Source organism: Vitis vinifera, chromosome 3 (assembly GCF_030704535.1).
Source record: "Vitis vinifera cultivar Pinot Noir 40024 chromosome 3, ASM3070453v1".
NCBI lineage: Eukaryota > Viridiplantae > Streptophyta > Magnoliopsida > Vitales > Vitaceae > Vitis > Vitis vinifera.
In genome coordinates this window covers 5916463-5938506 of record NC_081807.1, presented here as the reverse complement: position 1 = coordinate 5938506, position 22044 = coordinate 5916463, and the positions used below count along the sequence as shown (strand labels likewise).

At 36.0% G+C, this 22044-nt stretch overlaps 1 protein-coding gene across 1 annotated transcript; it reads right to left on the bottom strand.

Annotated features, from left to right (window-relative positions):
- Window positions 1–556: 556 nt before the first annotated feature.
- Window positions 557–20697, bottom strand: LOC100246943 (phosphatidylinositol 3,4,5-trisphosphate 3-phosphatase and protein-tyrosine-phosphatase PTEN2A). The gene is made up of 13 exons (XM_002285270.5): window positions 20473–20697; window positions 18713–19216; window positions 12564–12665; window positions 12427–12483; window positions 8117–8182; window positions 3469–3645; window positions 3258–3344; window positions 3083–3147; window positions 2932–3008; window positions 1884–1930; window positions 1595–1725; window positions 1426–1495; window positions 557–1336 (listed from the first exon to the last, which is right to left on the bottom strand). Exons 2-13 carry the CDS (start codon window positions 19124–19126, stop codon window positions 806–808), a joined length of 1824 nt encoding a protein of 607 aa, XP_002285306.1. The 5' UTR covers window positions 19127–19216; window positions 20473–20697; the 3' UTR covers window positions 557–805.
- Window positions 20698–22044: the final 1347 nt, after the last annotated feature.

Genomic DNA, 22044 nt, shown 5'->3' with positions numbered 1-22044 from the left:
TAGTAATAAGTTTGTTTCATAGAAACTTGCATAGTAAGGATTAAAGCCATCAAAGTTTAGTTTAAAGTTAGCGTAACTTTATGAACAATAATGTGAAGATTATTAGTCAAAGAAAACTTATCTAAGGACTAGTGGACCAAAGCCTTGGAATTGGAATATTACTTCTAAAATTTATATTAGCGTGGGAGAAATTGGGGACGCAATCTGCCAAACATTGCTTGTGGAATATGCAGCAAGTGGGTGAGTTGGACACGGTTTTTGAAAAAAATATGATTAATTTTTTACCATCAAATTTTTTTTCTACGAAAATAAGGTGGTCAATAATCAAAATTGAAGGGAAAGTAGATTGGGCAAAGGGCAGACCCATGTGAGTTGATGGTCCGCCAGGGCATTAGAATAGTTGGTACCTGCAGGCTGGCATGGCCTTTGTTTAACTTGAAGTTAGATGATGGTATGATAAGAAAGGGAAGAATTTGTTTTCATGCACATTTGGTTAATCACAAAAATGAAGTAACTTTCAGAAACCAGTCCAAACAAGGCATTGAAAGACTTGCAATTCAACCAAAATGACACCCTTTCGCTTTACAGGGTAGCTAAGTATGAACATGTATGTATAAATTACAACTTATTCTCAGCAATTCTGAGTCACCAAACCAATAAACAGTAACCGGACTCTGATATTAAAATGGAAACGAATGGATTGAACATCAACCTGTTTTCAGGAAGTGGTGCATTTTGAATTTGTTTACAAGCCATTTATGTACAGATGTTTTAGAATCAAACCCATCAACCTCAAACTCCTGGTTTACTCACTTTCATAGTCCTCGTCATCTCCAAATGTAAAAACAGAAGCATCAGCAGCCATTGCCTTGAACTCACTCACCCTTTCTGGGTTCGGGACCTCAAGCCCTGAGGTAACTCCGCCAACTGCATCACTTTTTGGCTTACCAGCATCGTGGATAGGTGTGGTGCCAGAGGCTCCAAGCGAGACCTGTTCAGTCTTATGTGTTATACTCGCAATTTGGTCTGGACTAGTCTTAGTTTCTGAACTGGATGTTTTAGCAGCAACACTTCCTTCAGCCGCTTGAGCCTGCCTGCTTTTTGAAGACCCTGATTCTTCGACCTCACCATCTGAAAACACATCATCTTTATCCTTGCTTCCTGGGTCTTTACTTGGGTTTGGAGTGGCATTGGCCCCATCAACTGAGGCAGAACCAGTACCCGAGACTCCATCTGATTTCTTGACATCAGTTTCAGTTTTGGGTGCTGGTGGAACAGAGCCATCATGGTCTATCAGCACAACCTCGACCTGGAATCCTGGGGATGGCAGTTTCCTCTGCACATGAACAGAGATTTTATAAGTATACTGCTGGATAACCCATTGATAGCTGGAATTATTATCGCTTAAAAGAAGTGCTTTTTCACCTTGTCAAACCCATCAAGATCATCAGGGTTTAGAACTTTTCTGTTTTCCATCATTGTGGTGTTTAACCAACTGTCAAAATCAGAAGGAATGAGGTACATATTTTAGCTGCAATTAAGGAAAGCATAAGAAGAGGCTATCCCATTTCTAGGGCAGGAACAATTTACAAACCAGTAGAAATCTCCTTGGCGGTCATGAAAATGGATTTTAAAATCCCCAGCCAATGGTGTCAAGCCAGGCTCCCCTGGAAGTGCAAAGACCATTATCCCTTTCTTTGGTGCGCTGAACCAAAACTCTTCTGGCTGAACAAATGAATATAGTGTGAAAATTCAGATCTGTGACCTAATACTCCAAAACTCAAAAAAAAAGAAAAGAAAAGAAAAGAAAATGTAATTGGATGGTGCCATCAGTTTTCTTTTGAGTTGTTAAGGATAGCCACCAAATAATTGAAAGGACATACCGACAGATCCTTGGTTCGTGGATGTTTTTTGGTAGAGAAGAGAACACCTGCAAATTTAAAAATAAAAAAATAAAAATAAAAACATCACACATGAATCAAAATGTTGCCATAGGAACACAAGCATATATTGGAAAAGCATAGGTGACATGAGTTCAAAATCTAGGGAACAACTCAGATTAAAAGAACTAGAAGTTGCAGCTCAAATTTCAAAGACTACAAATTATCACTGAAATTGCTATTTTCTTCATGCCATACTAAATTATCAAAAAATAAGAAAAGAAAAATACAAAAAGAGGTTGCTTTCAGCAAAGAGCCAGAAGATCTTGACATCCTAATATAGTCATCTCTGTAGTTGGTAAAACATCCAAAAATGAAAGAACATAAGAAGTCCGCAGCAAAAGCCAAAAACAGAAGCACAAATTAAGAACTCTAACAATTATTCCACGCCACTTAAGTGTTTGTTTGGATACACATCCTATTTTATATTTTTAAAAATAAAAAATAATAGTCACTTGCATATAAAATATAAAAAGTATTGAGTTTACTTTGTCTTTAAAAGCTACTTTAAAAAATTTTAAATTTGAGGTAGTAAAAATTTTTAATACCTTGATTTTTTTAAAACGGTTTTAAAAATCCTTATATTTTTAGAGCAAGTTTCAAAGGGTTCTTGCATTTTATACAGGAGATACTATCACTTTCTGTCTTTAAAAAAAAAAAAAAAAAACAAGTTTATCCAATCTACAGCTAAGGAATTCTAATTATTTTCTGAAGGACCGAGAAAGGCATCAATCTCCATCTGGATTACCACTGCCATGTTGAACATGTTTGTCAAAAAATCAAAACCAAATACAATTAAATAACAACAAAAATGTGATTCAAAGCAGATTGTGATGGGAATCAAATGGCCATCACTTTGATGAAAAATAAGAAGAAAAATTATTCTGATGTGAAGGAGATTTAATTGATAAATACATCCACATAAGTAATATATGGGCAATAAGCAAGGGAGGGAAGAACATTCAGACACCAAAGGAATGCTACAGCATACCATTATGGTCAGAGACAGTAATGGAGGGCCTAATCCAATAAGGGCACCTGTGAAGCCGAAATCCCCTGAGCATGCATCTGCAGAAAATGCAATGTTAGCACCATTCAAGAATCAAAGAAGCAAATTGAGAAATATATAATGAGAAAGATACCTGCGCCCAGGCTGGTTTTCACCGTTGAAGTATGTTAAGATCCGTTCAAAATATTTGACATACCTCTAGAAAAAGCACAAAGAAAAATATGCGCTTATCAACAAACAGAAAAAAATGTACAGAAAACACAGCTCTTAAGAAGCCTTTAATAAGGAAAAAAGAAAGAGATACTGACAATCTGACTAGGCAGAACAAGTCCTTTCCCATCAAAACATCTTTTCTGGTTGTAGTAATCAATGGACTCCTCAGCTGTAGGGAAGAACTACAGCAAGAAGGCAAATAAAGTTGAATTCAAACCGAGCAGCAGAATAAAAGAAATGATAATTGAACTCTCCACTAAACTAATTGCATCAGGTTTCAGCAGAATAAAGTTGTAATAACCTCACCTTCAGGAATAGAAGAAGGCTAGAAATCATTAATCCTGTCCTTGCCATTCCAGCTTTACAGTGCACAACCACAACATTCTCAATATCCTCCTTCAACCATGAGTATGCACTTTGACAAAATAAAGTTATGAGTTGAATTGGGGGGCAATTATGGTCATCAAATGGGAAACTAGCCACCTGGGAAAAAATAAATATATCAAATATATGAAGTTAGCATACAACTTTTCACTATTGCTTTATCAATCAATAAAGCAGGAGGCTCAGTAAGACTAATCTTTCTAAAAATTCAAATGTTAATAGTAATACTGCAGAAGATGCTCATTGCTGTGCTCTTTCAGAACTTAATGAGAAAAGTACCAAAATCTATAATTTGTTAGGGTCTTTATATTTTATTAGGAATGGTCATGGTAGTTTATAATTATTGATTCAAAATTCTATTTGTTTTAACATCTAATTTAAACAAGAAAGAGAGACACATTCCTATTGAGAAATGAAGTGTTATTCTTATTGGAAAAAGGAGTTTTACCAGTCTATACAGACCTAAGTGGTCTTTCAAATTTTTATTAGAATTGCTGAGAGTTTTGGTCAGCTACCAAGTTTCTTTTATGATTGTTTTACTACGCAGTGCGATTGCCCATGAATCCCAATGTGTGATTTAAGCATGAAGATTCGTGTGATTGCCAAAAAAAAAATTTCTTCTTTTCAGCCATCCTTTTAACTCATTCACCACATTCCAGAACTTGAGAATTCTGGCGTGCTGGGAATTTCATGATCTTGCATCAGACTTGGTATCAGGGTCCAAAGATAGCCCTATAGCAAGTTAGGGAAATTTGACAGATCACAACAAGTTGATTTTCATTATGTAAACATGGAGGGTATAGATGCTTTGGAAACCCAATTTCAAGACCTAGAAGTCAACATACTTTTCAGTATAGAATTCAATCAATATTTACTAAACAGCCAACTAGCTACGCTCTAAATGAGGAAGCATGTTTTGGAGATAATGTGGAGCAAGAATAAGTTCAACTTGGGTCGGATCTTGTGTGCAAACTGAAAAGTATTGAAGGATTGGGGTTAGAGAGAACATCCTTGAGAAATAAAGCCCTTCTAGGCGAGTGCTTGTGGAGGTTTCCCAGAAAGAGCAATGCCTAGGCATAGGGTCATCCTAAGTATTTGTGGGTTGCACTCCAATGGCTAGGATGCCAATACTGTTGTTAGGTGGTCACACCATTACCCTTGGAGAGCTATATCCCAAGTCTTCAAGGATTTTTCTAATTTCACCTAGTACATGATGGGAGATGGCACAAAAATTTGTTTTGGGGAGGATACTTGGTTGGGCAAACACCCTATCAAGCTTCAATTTCCAAATCTTTTCTGAACTACAAGGAATAGAAATTTGGTTGGGCAAACATCCAGTCCATCTTGGAATTTCAATTTTTGCTGAAACCTTTCTAATCCAAAGATTGAAGATCTAAGTAGCCTCCTTTCATCCCTGCTTCATGTGTACATATCACCTTCCTTTTTAGATGAAAGAGTTTGGTTATTGGCATCCGCAAGACTTTTCCCTATGAGCTCTTTCTATAAAGCTCTCTTAGTCTTACCTCACTCTCCTACTATGACATTTTTTGCTCTTGCTAAGTTAATTTGGAACTCAAAAACTCCACCAAAGGTTAAGGCTTTTACTTAGCTTGTGGCAAATAAGAAGGTTACCAACGACTAGCTTCAATTGAGGAGACCCTACAAATCTCTTAGCTTAGACCATTGTGTTATGTGCTTGAAGAGTAGTGAATTGGCTGATCATCTTTTTCTTCATTGTCCCACTACACTAGAAGTAATTCAACAAAAACAAGGGCACAACGAAGTACACCAAAAGTATACAAAGAGTGCCTACAAAAACAACAAAAAAGAGCCAAGGAACAACCAAAGTGGGATTACAAAAGATACCTCCCTCCCTTATTAAGTACCTAACCACTCAACAAAATCCATTAGACATTGAACCATCACCTATGCACGCTTTTACCCACAAGAGAAGATTACTAAGAAACGAGTTTTCAAACTCCAATTAGACAACTCGTCATCCTCGAACAACATTTGATTTCTCTCCTTCCACGAAGTCCAAAAAATGCACAAAGAAGCAACTCTCCAAACCTTCTACTTTTTACAACAAAAGAATCATACCACCCTAGCAAAGTATCCCTCACCATTGCCACTTGAACCCATGAAATCTCAAACAAGGAAAACCACAACTACCAAAGAACTTTTGCCTTGTGGAAGTGGAGAAGGATATGATTAATTGATTCCCATTTGATTCACATAGGAAGCATCTATTAACAAGTGTCCACCCTCTTTTTTGTAGTTGATCAAAAGTCAAAACCTTCACCAACAAGCTTCCCATGCAAACAAACTTGCCTTGGATGGAGCCCATGAATTCCATATGACCCCTAGAAAAGAAGTTGAGCTCCCCGTCTCTAATATAGCATTACAGGGCTGCATTGAGAAAGTTTCTTTCCTTGAAACCGTCCACACTACCCTACCCTCCTCTCCACTCACTGGCATGCCTATAGTTTAGCCAAATAAATAAACATATGTTTTCAAACTCCCAATCATTTAGGTTTCTAGTAAAGCAAAGGTTCCAACAACCCCCCTCCCCTATCTGCTCCCACAAATCTGCCACTCAAGCCTCCTTTGACGAGGCTAAAGCAAAATGAGAAATGAATGAGATATACAAAGGCTCCTCCCTACACCACCTATCCTTCTAAAACTTCCCTCTCCCCGCATTTCCAATGATTAAAGATACTTTGCTATTTAAGGTACTAATCCCTTCCAAATAGCCTTCCATAACCCAACCCCATACCCTCCTCTCAATTCACAAGACCTCTAGCCCCCTTCTTTTCCCCATCTTGAATGGGTTCCTCCAAAAAGCATAGCAGAGATGTTGGGAATCTTCGTTAAGGGCTCTTGAAGCCTACCAAAAGGGAAGATTCTTTGCCAGGTAACTGTTTTATCTTAAGAATGCCCATTCTTAAAGGAAGATTCTTTCACAAGTAGCAGTTTTTCAATTACTCAAATGAGTTGTAGCATACATCACTCCACTTGTACTTAACATCGAACGGACAGGATTTCAAGGACAACCATATACGCTGCAAATGCCTACTTAATAGAACTACCTCCAAATTTGTAAACTAGTCTAACCTTAATGTCTCATATAGTAGTCAAAAGAAGGGGTTTGATAGATGGAATAGTGCATTTCTAGTAAAGTGGTTTGAAGACCAGCTAGTGAAGGTACTTAAATTTATGGGGAAGAAAAGGGTTTAGTCAGAGACCCATGATATTTTTTTAAAGATATTATTGTCAGAGCTCAGAATTTGCCAACCTAAAAGAGTATGATGCAAGAGAATCTGAGATGCTTGAAAGGGTTAAGCAGATCCATTTAACTTTACTTGGGCCACTGGTTAGTTTTTGGAATTTAGTTGTGTGCAAGCTTAATGTTTTCAGGTTTTATTCTTTTGTTTCAGTTTTTTATATACTGCTAATAAAGTTCCACAATCTTCTTTTTAAACCTTTTTTTTTTCTTTTTTTGATATGCAATTCTTTTTTTTCCTGTGAACCTCTGACATCCCCACACCAACCTCTAGGGTCATAGGTTATGTGACTATTTAAGTAGCAAGGATGCTGTGCTTATAAGGTTTCAACAGTAATTAGCATACCACATAGCTGCCATAGCCACAGCATAAACATTCTTTAAGAATCAGTTGTAATCAGTTCTAGTAATCTAATTTCAGAAATCAGGAGCTGGAGTCATTCTTGGGTCTGTGAAATCCTTGAAACTCAGGTTATTAATTCAAACTTCAATCTCTTTCAATACTTTGCTATACTTATGCTATTTTATGGCTAAAAATTTATGAAAGTGCATGTTTTCACGTGTTGCAGAAACTGTACAGCAGAGGTTCCTTTTGCTGCATCATCTGCTGCCCAGTAGCCAAAATAGGTGTCATCTATATTTCCAAGGGTTAAATTGCAGAAACTAGTAAAAGGCCAATGTGGTTATAGTTGGTACTCACCAAAATGATTTTTCTAGTGTGTATAACAAAAACAAAGAATCACTCCATGATATAAATCTTCAAATAAAAAAAAATAGTTACAACTCTTAAATAGTAGTTATACAAGGGCTACAACAACTCTATTACCTCAGCCCGTAGTTATCCCTAAAGCTTCATACTCTTAGCTCTTCACACTACGTAAAAGGTCACACAATTCTCCCATGAAATAGATGATGACCTAATAACAATCATTAAAAACTGAAATTGGAGAAAGAGAGAGAGAGAGAGAGAGAGAGAGAGAGAGGGAAAAAATGAGAATATTGAGCTTGAGCAAAGACAAAATTGTCAAGCATGTTATCAATCCACATCAAGCTAACCAACATGCCAACTTGTTCTTTCCATGTGCTTAGATGTCCCAGCATCAATAACTTTTCAGTTGTCAATAATCAATATAAACGTCACTTAAGATTTAGCATTTCCCAAGCATCTTATAATTGTTGAGTACTTTCATATCACCAACAAATTGTCAAGGTGGATAAACATAAAAGCCTATATCCTTGGCTTGAAAATTGTAAAAACGTAAAATTAAGTAAAGAATAATAACAAACCTTTCCTTCAAACAAGGATGCATCATACAGTCTCTCCGAGCAAAGATTGTATACTTTGTATTTGTCCTACATATAGAAAGTTCAATTAAAAACAAGAAGAAAAAAATCCCAACAAGACATGGATAGAAAATTTTTGCCACATCTAACCAACTACAATATACTTTGCTCATCACAACCAAATGACACAACTAGTGATATAATTTTTGTATTCCATCTCTACTGAAAACATTAGCAGTGTTACAAATTAGGCTTGTGAACAGATGAAACCCAGATGTGATAAGGTTAACAAGAAATCCAAACTGTTAAAAAATTGTATGAAGGTAAAATGTGCTGATTATACTACAGGCACATTATATTCAACAGTATATCATGTCCCGACTTACATAGGCAAATATTTGGCACAACCTCAAGGTTACAAAATGATTTCAGAGTATTGAACTGAATAAAAGTTCCCTCACTGAAATTTACAGTCAATCATTTCAAAATAGCAAAGATGAACACCAATAGATCAATTGCTGCTCCAGAATGAGGTGCAGACATTTACTAGAAGGCAAGGTTTCAATTGATAACACCTAATTGAACCACAAGGCATGGCCAAAAAACAGCCTATAAACAAGCAGTACAAATTGTACAGTAAGGTAAAAATCAACCAGAGTCAAAAGCCAAGGGCTGTCTCGCATAATTAGCTGAAATTTACAATCAATATCAAGCACAAGCAATGAAAAGAGACCTAAATGGAACTAATATGCTGGAATCTGCACAAGAATATGGCAGCACAGCAAAAGCATAGCTAAGGAGAGAAAAATAAATTAGAGATATAAGGATACAGATTAGACTGACCACAACATGAGAAGAAGAGATGGTTGCAATGAAAAAAAGGGATCGGTGAAGTGAAAATTTAAACCCAACCTTAGTTTCATGAGTTATATTTATGGATTTAACAAAGCACCACACAGAAAAATAAAACAACTAGTTGATATGATTAGGAATAGCAATGGGCAGGTTTTTTCAGTAACCCAGGTTGCCCTGTCCCTATTAGGGTGGGTTTCGGTACGGTACAAACCAGGAAGGGGTGCTTATGGGAAAAATTATATAAGCTAACTTGGGTTCTGTACAGGGAAGGGCATGCGTATGTTTGACCTCAGACTGCCCTGGATATGATGTTATTTTAATATACTGCCCTTAGATTTGCCAGGAACTGGAAAAACCAAAAAAGTATATAACCCAACTCAGGTTCTGGGCAGGGAAGGGTATGTGCATATTCCACCTTGGCCTACCCTGTGAATGATGCTATTTTAATACACTGCCTTTAGATTTTCCAGGAACTACAAAAATGTGATTATGAATATGTATATTCCACCAACAATCCTTACCCTCATTTCTTCATTTTCAAAAGCAACCCATTTCACACTTCCTTCCCTTGCAGCAGCCATGATGTTCATATCCTTTCCTAGCCACCTCCATGTTCAAGTCTCTCTCCAATCACCATCTTCACTGCCTTCAACCATTATCCTCCTTCTCATAACTTTGGCTTTTCAATATCTTCCATCTAGCCCTCTTTTTCATTTTATTTTATTTTATTTCATTTGAAGCTCTTCACCAAAAACCACCGTCAAATTGTTTCAATTTTCATTTTTTATATTGATTTTTCTTTTGTTTAAGGTTTTATTTTTGACACTAAGTAGATGGGATTTGTTTGGATTAAGTTAGTTGAAAGAATCAAGTTTGAGGTGTTTTTGTTTTGAGCTTAGAGTTGTTGAAAGTTTTTGCTTACTAGGGGTAGATTTTTTATTTAAAAGTGAGATTTTCACATTTTAGATTTTTCTAAACAACTTAGCTATTCCTTTCATTTTTTTAAATATATATATATATATATATATATATATATATATATTCCTTCATTTTCTTTCAAAACAAATAGCATAAATTTTTTTTCGAACAGAGTCTTGCCCTGCATGATTTGTGGTTTACATATTGTAGTGACATCCCGCCCAGATTTGTGCCAGGGATGGGGTTTATTGCTTTTCTTTTGGGGCAGGATCAGGGGAGGCATGCCCCATCCCGAACACCACCCTATTGACATCCCTAGATAGATATGACAAAGAACCAATGGGAGGGAAGATGCCAAAAGCATTACTTCGAATTTGGTACCAAAACCATCCTTCTGTATTTTAGATTACTAACTTTCTTTTGCAGTGACAAGGCTTGGACTCTAAAAGCTATGTATAGATTCCATTTTCATGGCAAATAAAATGTGAAATTCTACTGCACAAATAACAGAAAGGCTTGAGCAGTTGAATCTCATGCATTACAAACTAAAATTATTCAAGCTAGATGGTGCTCCAAGCTATTGACTGAGAGCTTTGAGGTGCTCCTTCTGGATTACTTGGCTGGCCAATCACACTGCAGGTAGTTTGGTTAGACACAGGACCTCACATTTAGTGCCCTTTGCTGGGGAGCCTTTTTACCACCTCGAGTTGTAAACTTGTATACCTTTATTGTATTTTGTCTGTGTTTTTCAATTTTTTTCCCCTTTAAATTGTACTATTTGTGTAGTTATATCCCTCTTTGAAGGATAACTCAGCCTTCTTTTATACTCTATAATTCATTTCTACAAGATGAATTGTTTGCTTCAGATAAAAAATCTTTTCCAACCAGGTAACTGTACCTACAAGCAAGATTAAAATGCAGTATTTACATTAACCCTACAAAAGAGGGAACCATTTTCCTGCCCAAAAGCTCCACTTAATTTTATTTTTTAAAAAAAAAAAAAAAAAACCAGCTAAAGATGTACTGTCAGAAGTGTTACTTCTCTAAAATAAAAATCATATCCACAAAAACTTCGTTGTATGTGAATAACAAAAATTCCTAGCATATTGGACTTCCAATACAGAAAATCAAACATTATGCCATGATAACTATAACACATTAGATTCTGTTATAGCACCTCACATATGCATCCCTCAATGAGCAGTCTCATCACAAAGCAAAAAAGGGATATAGCTTAAGTGAATAAATGTTCATATTTGCATGCTAAACCTCAAATGGGCTACAAAAATCTTCACCACTGGATGCCTGATGATAGTTTTTTCTCAAACTCCCCAACTATGTATTACCATTACTTCTCAGATGAAGGGAAAAGTACTTCTCCAATCCATGCTAAGCTAAACAGATGTTACTTTCAGCAAAACATGCATGTGTATGAAAGAATGAACCACTTATACAATTAAGTAAAAAGGAGTGACAAGGGTGGGTTAGAAGCACTGCAAGGAAAAGATAATGCAAAAAAGATGTGGACTAAAATAGTGCAAAAGAACCTCATAGCTCATGACTGAACAGAAATGGGCCCAAAAATGGGATGGTAAAATGACATCCATATAGAAGACCCAAATTGTTGGATAAGGCTAAGCGGGCATCTATAAAGAAATGTATTCTAAGGCACATGCACAAAAAATAAATAGCAAATAAACTGTAACTTGACCAAAGAAAATCACCAGATGACATTCTCATCAAGCAGTAGAACTTCTATAAGATGCAACAAAGATACGTTTGCACTAAAGAGGATCATAAATAAATCGTTCTTGGGTTTTTTTTTTTCTCATTCTTATGAGCAGAAATTTTATATTTTATTCGTCATGAGTCATGAAATGCATCGACAAGAAAGTGAAATGCACTTGTACATTGGGAAAGTAAAATGACTTAACCTACAAGAGAGCAAATACCCAGCTCCTAGCATCTTCTTAGGTTGTTTTTTAATACCCGAGGAATCTTCCATGGTTGAGCCCTTTGGACTCTCCATGGAGACCCAAACCTCGGGATGCTGACCATGTCTGCTACAACCAGTACTAGGTGATCCAAGACACTCAACCAGCAGCAGGAATCAAACCTAGGACCATGCGCCTCTACCACACATCCTGGTTTTTGTCCTATCCAACTGGGAACCTTGACAGCCAGCTTCTCAAGTTGTTACTCCACCTCCATCTTCTTTAATTGAATGGAAAATGAATCCACAGCCTCAGAACAGATACAAATATTGAAAATAAAAAACCTCACCTCCAAGCAGCACATTTTGACAACCAATCATAGGGATAATTCTGTTAAGGGCCCAGTGAAATAAAATTAAATGATATCTGCAACAATCAAATGTCATGTGGGGTCCACTATCAAGAATGTGGGGTCTAGTTATCACAATAAAAGATGTGAAACACACTGGTCAAAAATTAAAGTTGAAGCCTTGAGAGCCATCATACTTGCATAACACCACCATGAACCTAAGATAAAACCATATAAATCAACAAATGCGAAATTACCTTGTGATGTGTTTCAAAGAACTTGATCACTTCCTCCATATGGTTTCGGTAGAAACCCTGTGTAACATTTTCCCCGATGATTATAATTGAATTAAAATGAGTACAGTTGAACTGCAGACTTATTTTAATCTTCTTACCTCAACATATCCTAAAAACCCAGAGCTCATATCACCAGCAGGGAACCCCATGGCAATTATATTCTCTGTGATGTATGTCATATCCAAGTCAAATCCCCCCTCCTGAAACTCAGGTAAAGAGGCATGATTATACAATGATGCATAAATTAGTTGAGAAGTATTTTTTTAGAAAATGAAGACATACTTCATGTTAAATAGAAGCCCAAAGAAAAATGTGTACAACACATATTATATTTAGGGAACAGGTATTTATTGTGGCTACATGCCTAGGAGTTGACATCATCCAACACTTATACCTTATTATTCAAGGACCACATACTTAGGCACTTGTTTAAAGGATTATATATGATCACACAAAATGGACATATAAATAAAAATTGCTCTATGTTCGCATAATGGCTGGAATCTAAATTTGTCCAAATTGTTGAACTCAGCCACATAGACTATAAAATACATTAATATCATCATCACACTGTCTGATGGAGCAATAATGTCGGCCCCAATGAGGATAAATGAAGGAGAGAATTGAATTTTCAATAAAAAGAACTTAAAATCAAAGACCATAGCTTTTTGATTGCTTATTGATGAATTTATTTGGCCTGTTCAAGAAAATGCTCCCTTGCCTATATCCGGTGGCTGATGAAACAATTTTAGCTAACCAAAATAGAATAGGCCCAGTTGAGCTGTAAATAGAATAGAAGAATTATTTTCCTATTATGTTAGTTTCCTATTTCTGTAAATAGATAGTTTTATTAGTTTCCTATTTCTGTAAATAGATAGTTTTATGATTTAGGAATAAGTTAGTTTAGGAATAAGTTAGTTTCCTATTATGTCTCGTGTTTCCTATTTCTTCTTTTATAATCTCCTATATAAACTGTGTGTATAGTCAATCTAATAGACAGAACTTATTATTTTTCATCTCATATTTCGTGTCATGGTATCAGAGTTGTAGGTTTTTAAGACCTGGGCATCATTTTGGCCTTCATCGCCATTTTTCTGGCCTTCATAGCTGGATTTTTTTTTATTCACGTGTTCTTTACAAACCTATTGGAACTTGTTCAATAGTGAAGAAATGGAGAAGCTAAGAAGCTTGTTGAGATCCCTTGACAAACCTATTGGAACTTGTTCTTTGGCTCTTTCAGGTACACCTTCACTTTTTTTTTGCATAAATGCCTCACACAGGGTTTATGATGACTCTTGGATAATAGACTCCGCTGCCACAGACCATATGACCTCCAAATCTCAACTTTTCCATACTTATACCCCAAGCCCAAGTAACAAGAAAATTGCAATGGTCAATGGCTCTTTAGCTACCGTTGCAGGTTTTGGAGACATATACATCACACCTACCCCTATTCTTAAAAATATCCTCCATGTACCAAAATTGTCAGCCAACCTTGTTTCCATTTAAAAGCTTACCCATGATCTTAAATGTTATGTTATTTTTTCCCTTCTTATTGTGTTTTTCAAGAACAAGGCTCAAGGAGAAGGATTGGACTTGCTAAGGAAAGGAGCGGTCTTTACCACCTTGAATCATCTTAGAAAACTAGTAATAATTTTTCATTGTATTTTCTCAGTTCCTCAAATAAAGATACCATTTGGTTGTATCACCTACGTCTAGGTCATCCATCTTTTAGGGTTTTAAAGGTCATGTTTCCTCATTTGTTCCAAGGATTAGATATTTCTGAGTTTCATTACGAAACTTGTGAATTGGCAAAACATACTCTTGTATCTTTTCCTATTAGCAATAAAAGAAGTTCTCATCCTTTTCATTTGATTCATAGTGACATATGGGGTCCTTCAACTATACCTAATGTTTCTGGGGCTCGTTGGTTTGTATCTTTAATTGATGACTGCACTCAGGTTACATGGATCTTTCTTCTTAAACAAAAATCTAATGTTAGCATTGTTATACCTAATTTCCACTTAATGGTTCAAAACCAATTTGGGGTTAGAATAAAAAGCTTTAGGACAGACAATGCTAGAGATTACTTCAACCAGATTTTGTCACCCTATTTTCAATCACAGGGCATTCTCCATGACTCATCATGTGTTAACACACCCCAACAAAACGGGGTGGCCGAGAGGAAAAATGGGCATTTACTCAACACAACCCGAGCCTTACTCTTTCAATGGAATGTTCCTAAGTCCTATTGGGGGGAAGCTGTTCTTACTGCCACATACATGACAAATAGAATTCTCTCACAAGTGTTATATAACAAAAGCCCCGTAGAGATACTTAAGAGTTTCTATCCACACTTCAGAACCTCAAATGGGCTCACTCCTAGGGTATTTGGGTGCATTGCATTTGTTCATGTCCACAGCCAACATAGAGACAAGTTAGACCCCCGAGCCATTATATGTGTCTTCCTTGTTTATTCATCCACTCAAAAAGGATACAAGTGTTACAATCCCTCAGCCATAAAATTTTACATCTCTGCAGATGTCACCCTCACAGAAAATAAACCTTTTTTCCCCAAGTCCTCTCTTCAGGGGGAGATTTCAATGATGGAAGATAATCCTTGTGAGTCCTTTGAACCTCTTGATCTTCCTCATGTCTCAACCCATGGTGATGAAGAACCTGAGTCATCCGAGTCAATCACACCTAAGTCACCCAATTTTACCACTAAACCTGTGTCATCCCCTATTCCAGCCAGTATCACTCGCAATTTTCCGCGGTTTCCTAAGTGTATTCAAGGGAAAAGGTCATTCTAGAACAAAAGCAGGTCCAAAAATCCAACTCAAACCCTGGGAATGAAATCACGGTAAGATCAGACCCACCTTTACATACACAACCCGATGAAACTTCCACTGACTCAACAGACAACCTAGACCTAGACCTTCCCATTGCTGTCAGAAAAGGCACTAGAGAATGCACTAACTGACCACTCTATCCACTATCACACTATGTGTCTCTTAAGCACCTATCACCAGCCCACAAGAATTTTATTGTGAGTCTAAACACCACTATCATCCCTAACACTGTTTCTGAGGTATTGACAAAAAGGGAATGGAAGGATGCTATGAGAGAGGAGATGAGTGCATTAGAAAAAAATAAAACATGGGAGATTGATGAAAGACCCAAAGGGAAAAACATTGTTGATTGCAAGTGGGATTTCACACTGAAATATAAGGTTGATGGATCTCTTGAGAGACATAAAGTAAGATTGGTAGCCAAAGGGTACACTCAAACTTATGGAGTTGATTATCAGGAGACTTTTGCTCCAGTTGCAAAAATGAATACTGTAAGAATCCTGTTGACATTGGCTGCCTACTACAATTGGCAACTCCTACAATATGATGTTAAGAATGCATTTCTTCATGGTGATTTAGATGAAGAGATTTACATGAACATCCCACCGAGATTTGAGGGAAACACGAGTAACAAGGTGTGCAAGCTGAAAAAGGCTTTTTATGGGATAAAACAATCTCCTAGGGCTTGGTTTGGGAGATTTGCAAAAGTCATGAAAGAGTCTGGGTACAAACAAAGCCAAGGTGACCACACTCTCTTCATTAAGCACTCGGCTGCAGGGGGAGTAACTACTTTTCTAGTCTATGTTGACAACATCATAGTGATTGGAAATTATGAGAGAGAAAAGCATGAAGTGAAGCAGGTATTAGCAACAGAGTTTGAGATAAAGGAACTAGGGAAACTGAAGTACTTCCTCGGTATTGAGGTGGCATATTCCATACAAAGGATCTTCATCTCTCAACAAAAGTATGTGACTGATTTATTGGCAGAAACAGGGAAGATTGGGTGTAAACCAATCTCTACCCCAATGGATCCAAACCACAAGTTGAGAGAAGCTCAAGAAGAACCAATGGTGGATAAAAGAATGTACCAGAGGCTGGTTGGTAGGCTCATATACCTTGCTCACACTCGGCCAGACATCGCCTACTCGATGAGCGTGATCAGCCAATTCATGCATGATCCAAGAGAACCTCATCTTCAAGTTGCTTACAGGGTGTTGCATTACTTGAAAGGCAACCCCGAGAAAGGAATTTTGTTCAAGAAGAACAATACTCTTGCTCTAGAAGCATACACCGACACTGATGCAAGTTCCCTAGTGGATCGAAGATCAACTACAGGGTATTATACTTTTCTTGGAGGTAATCTGGTAACATGGAGAAGTAAAAAAGCAGAATGTGGTAGTAAGGTCGTTTGGAAAATCAGAGTTTAGGGTCATTGCTCAAGGGTTGTGTGAACTACTTTGGCTGAAGATTATTCTAGATGATTTGAGAATCAAGTGGGATGGTCCTATGAAGCTCTATTGTGACAACAAATCAGCTATCAATATTGCTCATAACCCTATACAACACGATAGGACAAAACATATTGAGATTGATAGGCATTTCATCAAAGAAAAATTGGAGGAAGGAGTAGTGCGTATGTCTTATGTTCCATCAGAACATCAATTAGTTGATATCCTAACAAAAGGGCTAAACAGTTCAATGTTTCACAATCTTGTATTCAAGTTGTGAATGGAAGACATCTATTCCTCAGCTTGAGGGGAAGTGTTGAGTTGTAAATAGAATAGGAGAATTATTTTCTGATTATGTTAGTTTCCTATTTCTGTAAATAAATAGTTTTATTAGTTTCCTATTTCTGTAAATAGATAGTTTTATGATTTAGGAATAAGTTAGTTTCCTATTCTGTCTCTTGTTTCCTATTTCTTCTCTTGTAATTTCCTATATAAACTGTGTGTATAGTCAATCTAATAGACAGAACTTATTATTTTTCATCCCATATTTCGTGTCAGGCCCAATAGGATTTAATTTTACATTAGAACCATGGAGCTAAAATTTAAAATCTTAAGGTTTTAGGTTAAGCAAGACTAAAAATATAGATTGTAATTCTAGCAAAACTAGTAATAGAGACATAGGAAAGGTGAAATCAAATCCTTAAAAGATACTTAAAAGCTATGTTACATGGGTTTTTGGTATGGGTATCGGACGTGGGGTGTGTGTTTAGGTGTTCTGATTCTTCACATCTCATATTCTAGGATACAAGGACACAAGTATGACCAGACCAAACAAGTTCATTTCAAGTTTTATCTTTCAACTAGCATGATTAAAAAGGAGAGAGGAAAAAATTTAAAATTAACAATTAAAAAAAACACAGCACCTAAGAAACAACATAAAGTTGAATTAACAAAAATTGTACATTTAATCCATCAACTAAAATTTATAAATCTTGAGAAGGATTGATTAGATGTCACCTAATTTTCTAATTGCAACCCATTTATAGCAAATATAGAGTGCCTATGAGGTTTGGAAAGATTAATAGTGAAGATATATTACCAATAATAAGCAAATTTAAACTTATATTGAGTTATTGATAATTGATATTTACATTTTTTATGTTATCTAACTTAATAAAGTTGATTACTTTCTTAGTTCCCCACTATGCATTGGCTTAGGTAATCCCACCACACCCACCCCCACATCCGAACCCTCCCGCCCACCAAAAAAAGCCTAAAAAAACAGGTCATGTACCAAAAAACAAAACAAAAATCTTACTCTCATTGATAGATACATGGAGAAAAGCTTCCACTCTCAGATGAGATAAATATTAAATAGTTATATTTTGTAATATTCATGCAAAAATTATCAATTTTTGTGATGCTTTGGACATAATAACTACCAAGATTTTGACTAATCCATCTTATAATACTGTTATCTGAACAAATAATTAAAGAATATTTTAGAAAAAGGTCATTATGTGGTTTGTGCAGGAGCTAACTAAGCAACCAGGAAATAGCTCTTGAGATGTGACATGTAAGTCTTTCCAACCTGCATCACATAATATACTGAATCATGTTTATTGAATTCAATTACAAAGGTAATTGATAAGAAAATAGCTTTAAGATGCGATTGATGAGTATTTTTGCAACCCAATGCACTAAAATGAAATTAAAATGTGGTTTCACCTTTACATTGCAAACATGAAAATGATGTAAATCAGGACAAAAACCATTGTTCCTGCCGTGCATCAAAGAATTTTAAGAATGAAGCACATGCAAAATCTACAGATAACTCCAAATAACAAACAATACGATAATCAAAAGAAAAGTTCATGAACTTGGAATTAGGTTTTAATAGAATAAAACACAATGTAGCAGAAGTTACAATTAACACAACTAAGCTACCTGATATCTTCGTTTATTTTGAGAGACCACATGACGAGCCTTGACCTGCACAGCCTTCACTGCATTCCTAGATGAGTCAACTATTCCTTTTGTAAATGTTCCAAATAAACCAGGCTGTGCCGTTGTTGGAGATCCATCAGGACCATCTTCAGATGTAGGAGTTTTTGGAGACAAGCGCAATCCAATCCCACTAGTGAAACGTGCAAAGCTTGATTTTGCAGTAGTTCCAGTTGGAGATTCATCTTGTCCCCCTGCCAATGACTGAGGAATTTTCAAATTTTTGGCCCATGATGATAGCCTAGATGGTGCATCACGTGCAGCATTATCTGGTCCAGAACCTGTGGCAACAGAAGGTTGCACTTCTGGCGCTTTAGGAGGAGGCAGATTTGATGAATCGGCAGATTCCAACTCCATTTCACCACCCAAGAGATCTCAATAGAGGTTAAAGACAGAAGTTGAAGAACCCAGCATGAAAGGTTACACTAAATCATATTGGAATGACAACTGCAGAAAAAAAAAAGGAAAAAAAATGACACAAAAGACTTCAAAATAAGAGACGTTTAGAAACATCACAAAGAACAGAGTTTTCAAGTTTCTAGTATTCGAGAAAACATATGTTTGTGAATACGAGTCATGTCATCGGCAATGCCTGTATAATTGTTGGAGACAATAATAGTCTCTTCATTGTCATCAACCTTCATTTTCCTTCCCTTGAGCATTTCATGCACCCTTACCTTCTTCCTTCGTGTTCCTTTTCTAGTTGCAATGAGAATGGGAGATGGCTTGTCTTGGTTTCATCGAGTTCATCAAGTTAAAACAGTTGCCATTCTTTCAATTGCTGGGCTATTCGCAATGTTTCATAACATGTCCTGGTGAGCTAGACAACTGATGAAATTTTCTTCTTTTTAATTCTAACAAGGTACTTGTGACCCAAAACATAGCCAGAACCCTATTAGGCACATAGCTCTTTTGGCAATAGTGACTCCTAAGCTTGTAAGGTATTTGGTAAGAAACAATGGAACTTGCAGGTTATCATGTAGCTCTATCTTATCAACTATATTTTTCACTTTGTTTAGTTGCTCATACCAGAATCTTCATCATCAAAGTTTAGAACCATTATTGAATTAGACATGCCTCATGTCTGCAGGATGTGTGTTTAATCTTCATTTTCATCAACAATGTTAATAGGCTAACCACAATTAAAAATCTGTCTTTCTTGAGCAATTATGTTCTGCAACCCATATTTGACACCTGATGCGATTGTTTAAAAATTTTGGAGCCCATTATGAATAAGTATCAAGTCCAGTTTTGGTATTTTTGGGCATATAACATTCTTTTGGGCATAAAAGGAATCCGTTCTTATAATTGGAATGGAAATTCCTAAAGGTATTTCCCAATATTTCAAAAAAAAAAAATCCACCTTGAACCTTTGAGAACAAAATGAAATTATTCAAATCATTCCATCTCAGCAATTTTTATAGTACGATACTGAAGCAAACATTCCACGTAGCAAAAAGCCCTCCAACTACATGACCCAACATTTCAATGCCCTAACCCTAAAAAAGCAGAGTGTGCAAATTCTACCCAAAAAAAACCTACAGTATGATAAATTGCATCAATCGATAATTCAAACCAAAACCCGTAACAACTTCGAGATCCAACAACAAATCATAATGGAAATTCGAATTAATCAACCACAAACACATCTTCAACGGAAAAAATGTACGAAATTCGGATCTACAAATAGACCCACAGCTCACCAGGACTGAAATCTGAGGCCCTGAAGAGCGAAATCCAAACAGTGCAGAGTTGGAAGCAAAGGATCTAAGTGAATGGTTTGCAGATTTCTAGGGTTTCGGAGATTGACGAAGGAGTGGAGCTTGTATTGGAAAATGATACGCTTTGCAGCTTCCTGGTCACGTGATTTATTGGTCAACGTTTGATGTAGCGGCGTGACCGTTTGATGAGTGAGAGATCTTCGTGTTTGGATACTGATCGGAGGGCTGAGAGATGTCGGGGAATATACGGTTCGAGGACTAGGAAATGTAATGTGCTGTGATGCTCGGAGGTAACAGCTTGATTTGGATTGGGCTGTTACAAAACCTATATGAAACTCGGGTTGTAGTTTATCTGAATAGGGTAGCTCCAAATGATAAAATGTCGTCATTGATAGGACAATCTTGCCTTAATACTCTATTCCTAATCCGTAATAATTTGCGGTGGGACCTTTCAAACTATGAAAATATTCTAAAGCTTAAATATCTTCTAATTAAGATATATATACAAGGTTGGAACTTTGGGGATTAGACCGACCTAATTTGAACCTAATATGATATTTGGACGAGTTTTGAGCAATCATTTTTAATACTCAACTTAGGTTTGGATGTAGATTTTACAATCCGAACTCAATTTGGATTGAGTTCAAGTTAAATTTGAATTTGGTTTTTACAACCTGAACTCAATTTGAATTAGATTTAGTTAAGGTTTGAACAACTCGAATGTAATCTGAACCCAATTTAATATTTTTATAATAATAATATTCATCTTATGATTTTCTTTTTAACATTATATCATATATTTTTCACTCGTTAGAAAAATATATAAATTTATATTTATTATTTTGTTGGTATCATCAAATTTTATCATATTTACTATTTAAATTTCATATAAATATATTAAAAAAATTTAAAATATTATAGATAAATTTTAAATTATGCAATCCGATCAAACTAAACTCAATCCAATCAACTCGAATCTAACCTCAATCAATCGAGGCTAACCCAATCAATCAGAACTTAAGTTGAATAACTCAAACTTAACCCAAGAGAGAGGAGCATGATTTGGGTGCTTGAAAAACTTAGAAATGTGTGTTTTCTACTACTCACCAATAAAAATGGTGAAATTTTCGAAAAGAGGTTGTTCATGTTGGTTCATCGAGTTGGAAATTGGAAGGTCTCAATTTCAAGTCAAGCCATCCAATCCCATGTTTTGGATATGATGAAATATTTTTATAGAAAAAGGTTTATAATGTTGCTTCTCTTGGAAAAATCATCTTTTAACTTTTACCAAAAGAAATTGTATTATGTTTCGTCAAAATTTTATCACATACCAAAAATGTTGTTTTATAATGATGATTTTGGTTTCGCTTTTAACTAAAATTAAAAGCAAATAGTTATCTTAAATCAATATGAAATAATCAAGTCTTACAATGATATCTTATTTGAAATTCATATGAGTGTGTTTGCATTTGATACATGAAAATATGAATAAAAATAAGATAAAAATAAAAATAAATCATAATAACATTTGAATTCTCCTTTCCATTTTTTATT

Excerpts from the sequence above, each read along its gene's own strand:
- LOC100246943 (XM_002285270.5), bottom strand. The coding sequence starts at position 19,126 with ATGGAGTTGGAATCTGCCGATTCATCAAATCTGCCTCCTCCTAAAGCG. Across the intron at positions 3,646-8,116 it reads CATCCTTGTTTGAAGGAAAG|GTGGCTAGTTTCCCATTTGA; the intron begins GTTTGTTATTAT and ends ATTTTTTCCCAG. Across the intron at positions 1,337-1,425 it reads ATCTTGATGGGTTTGACAAG|AGGAAACTGCCATCCCCAGG; the intron begins GTGAAAAAGCAC and ends GTTCATGTGCAG.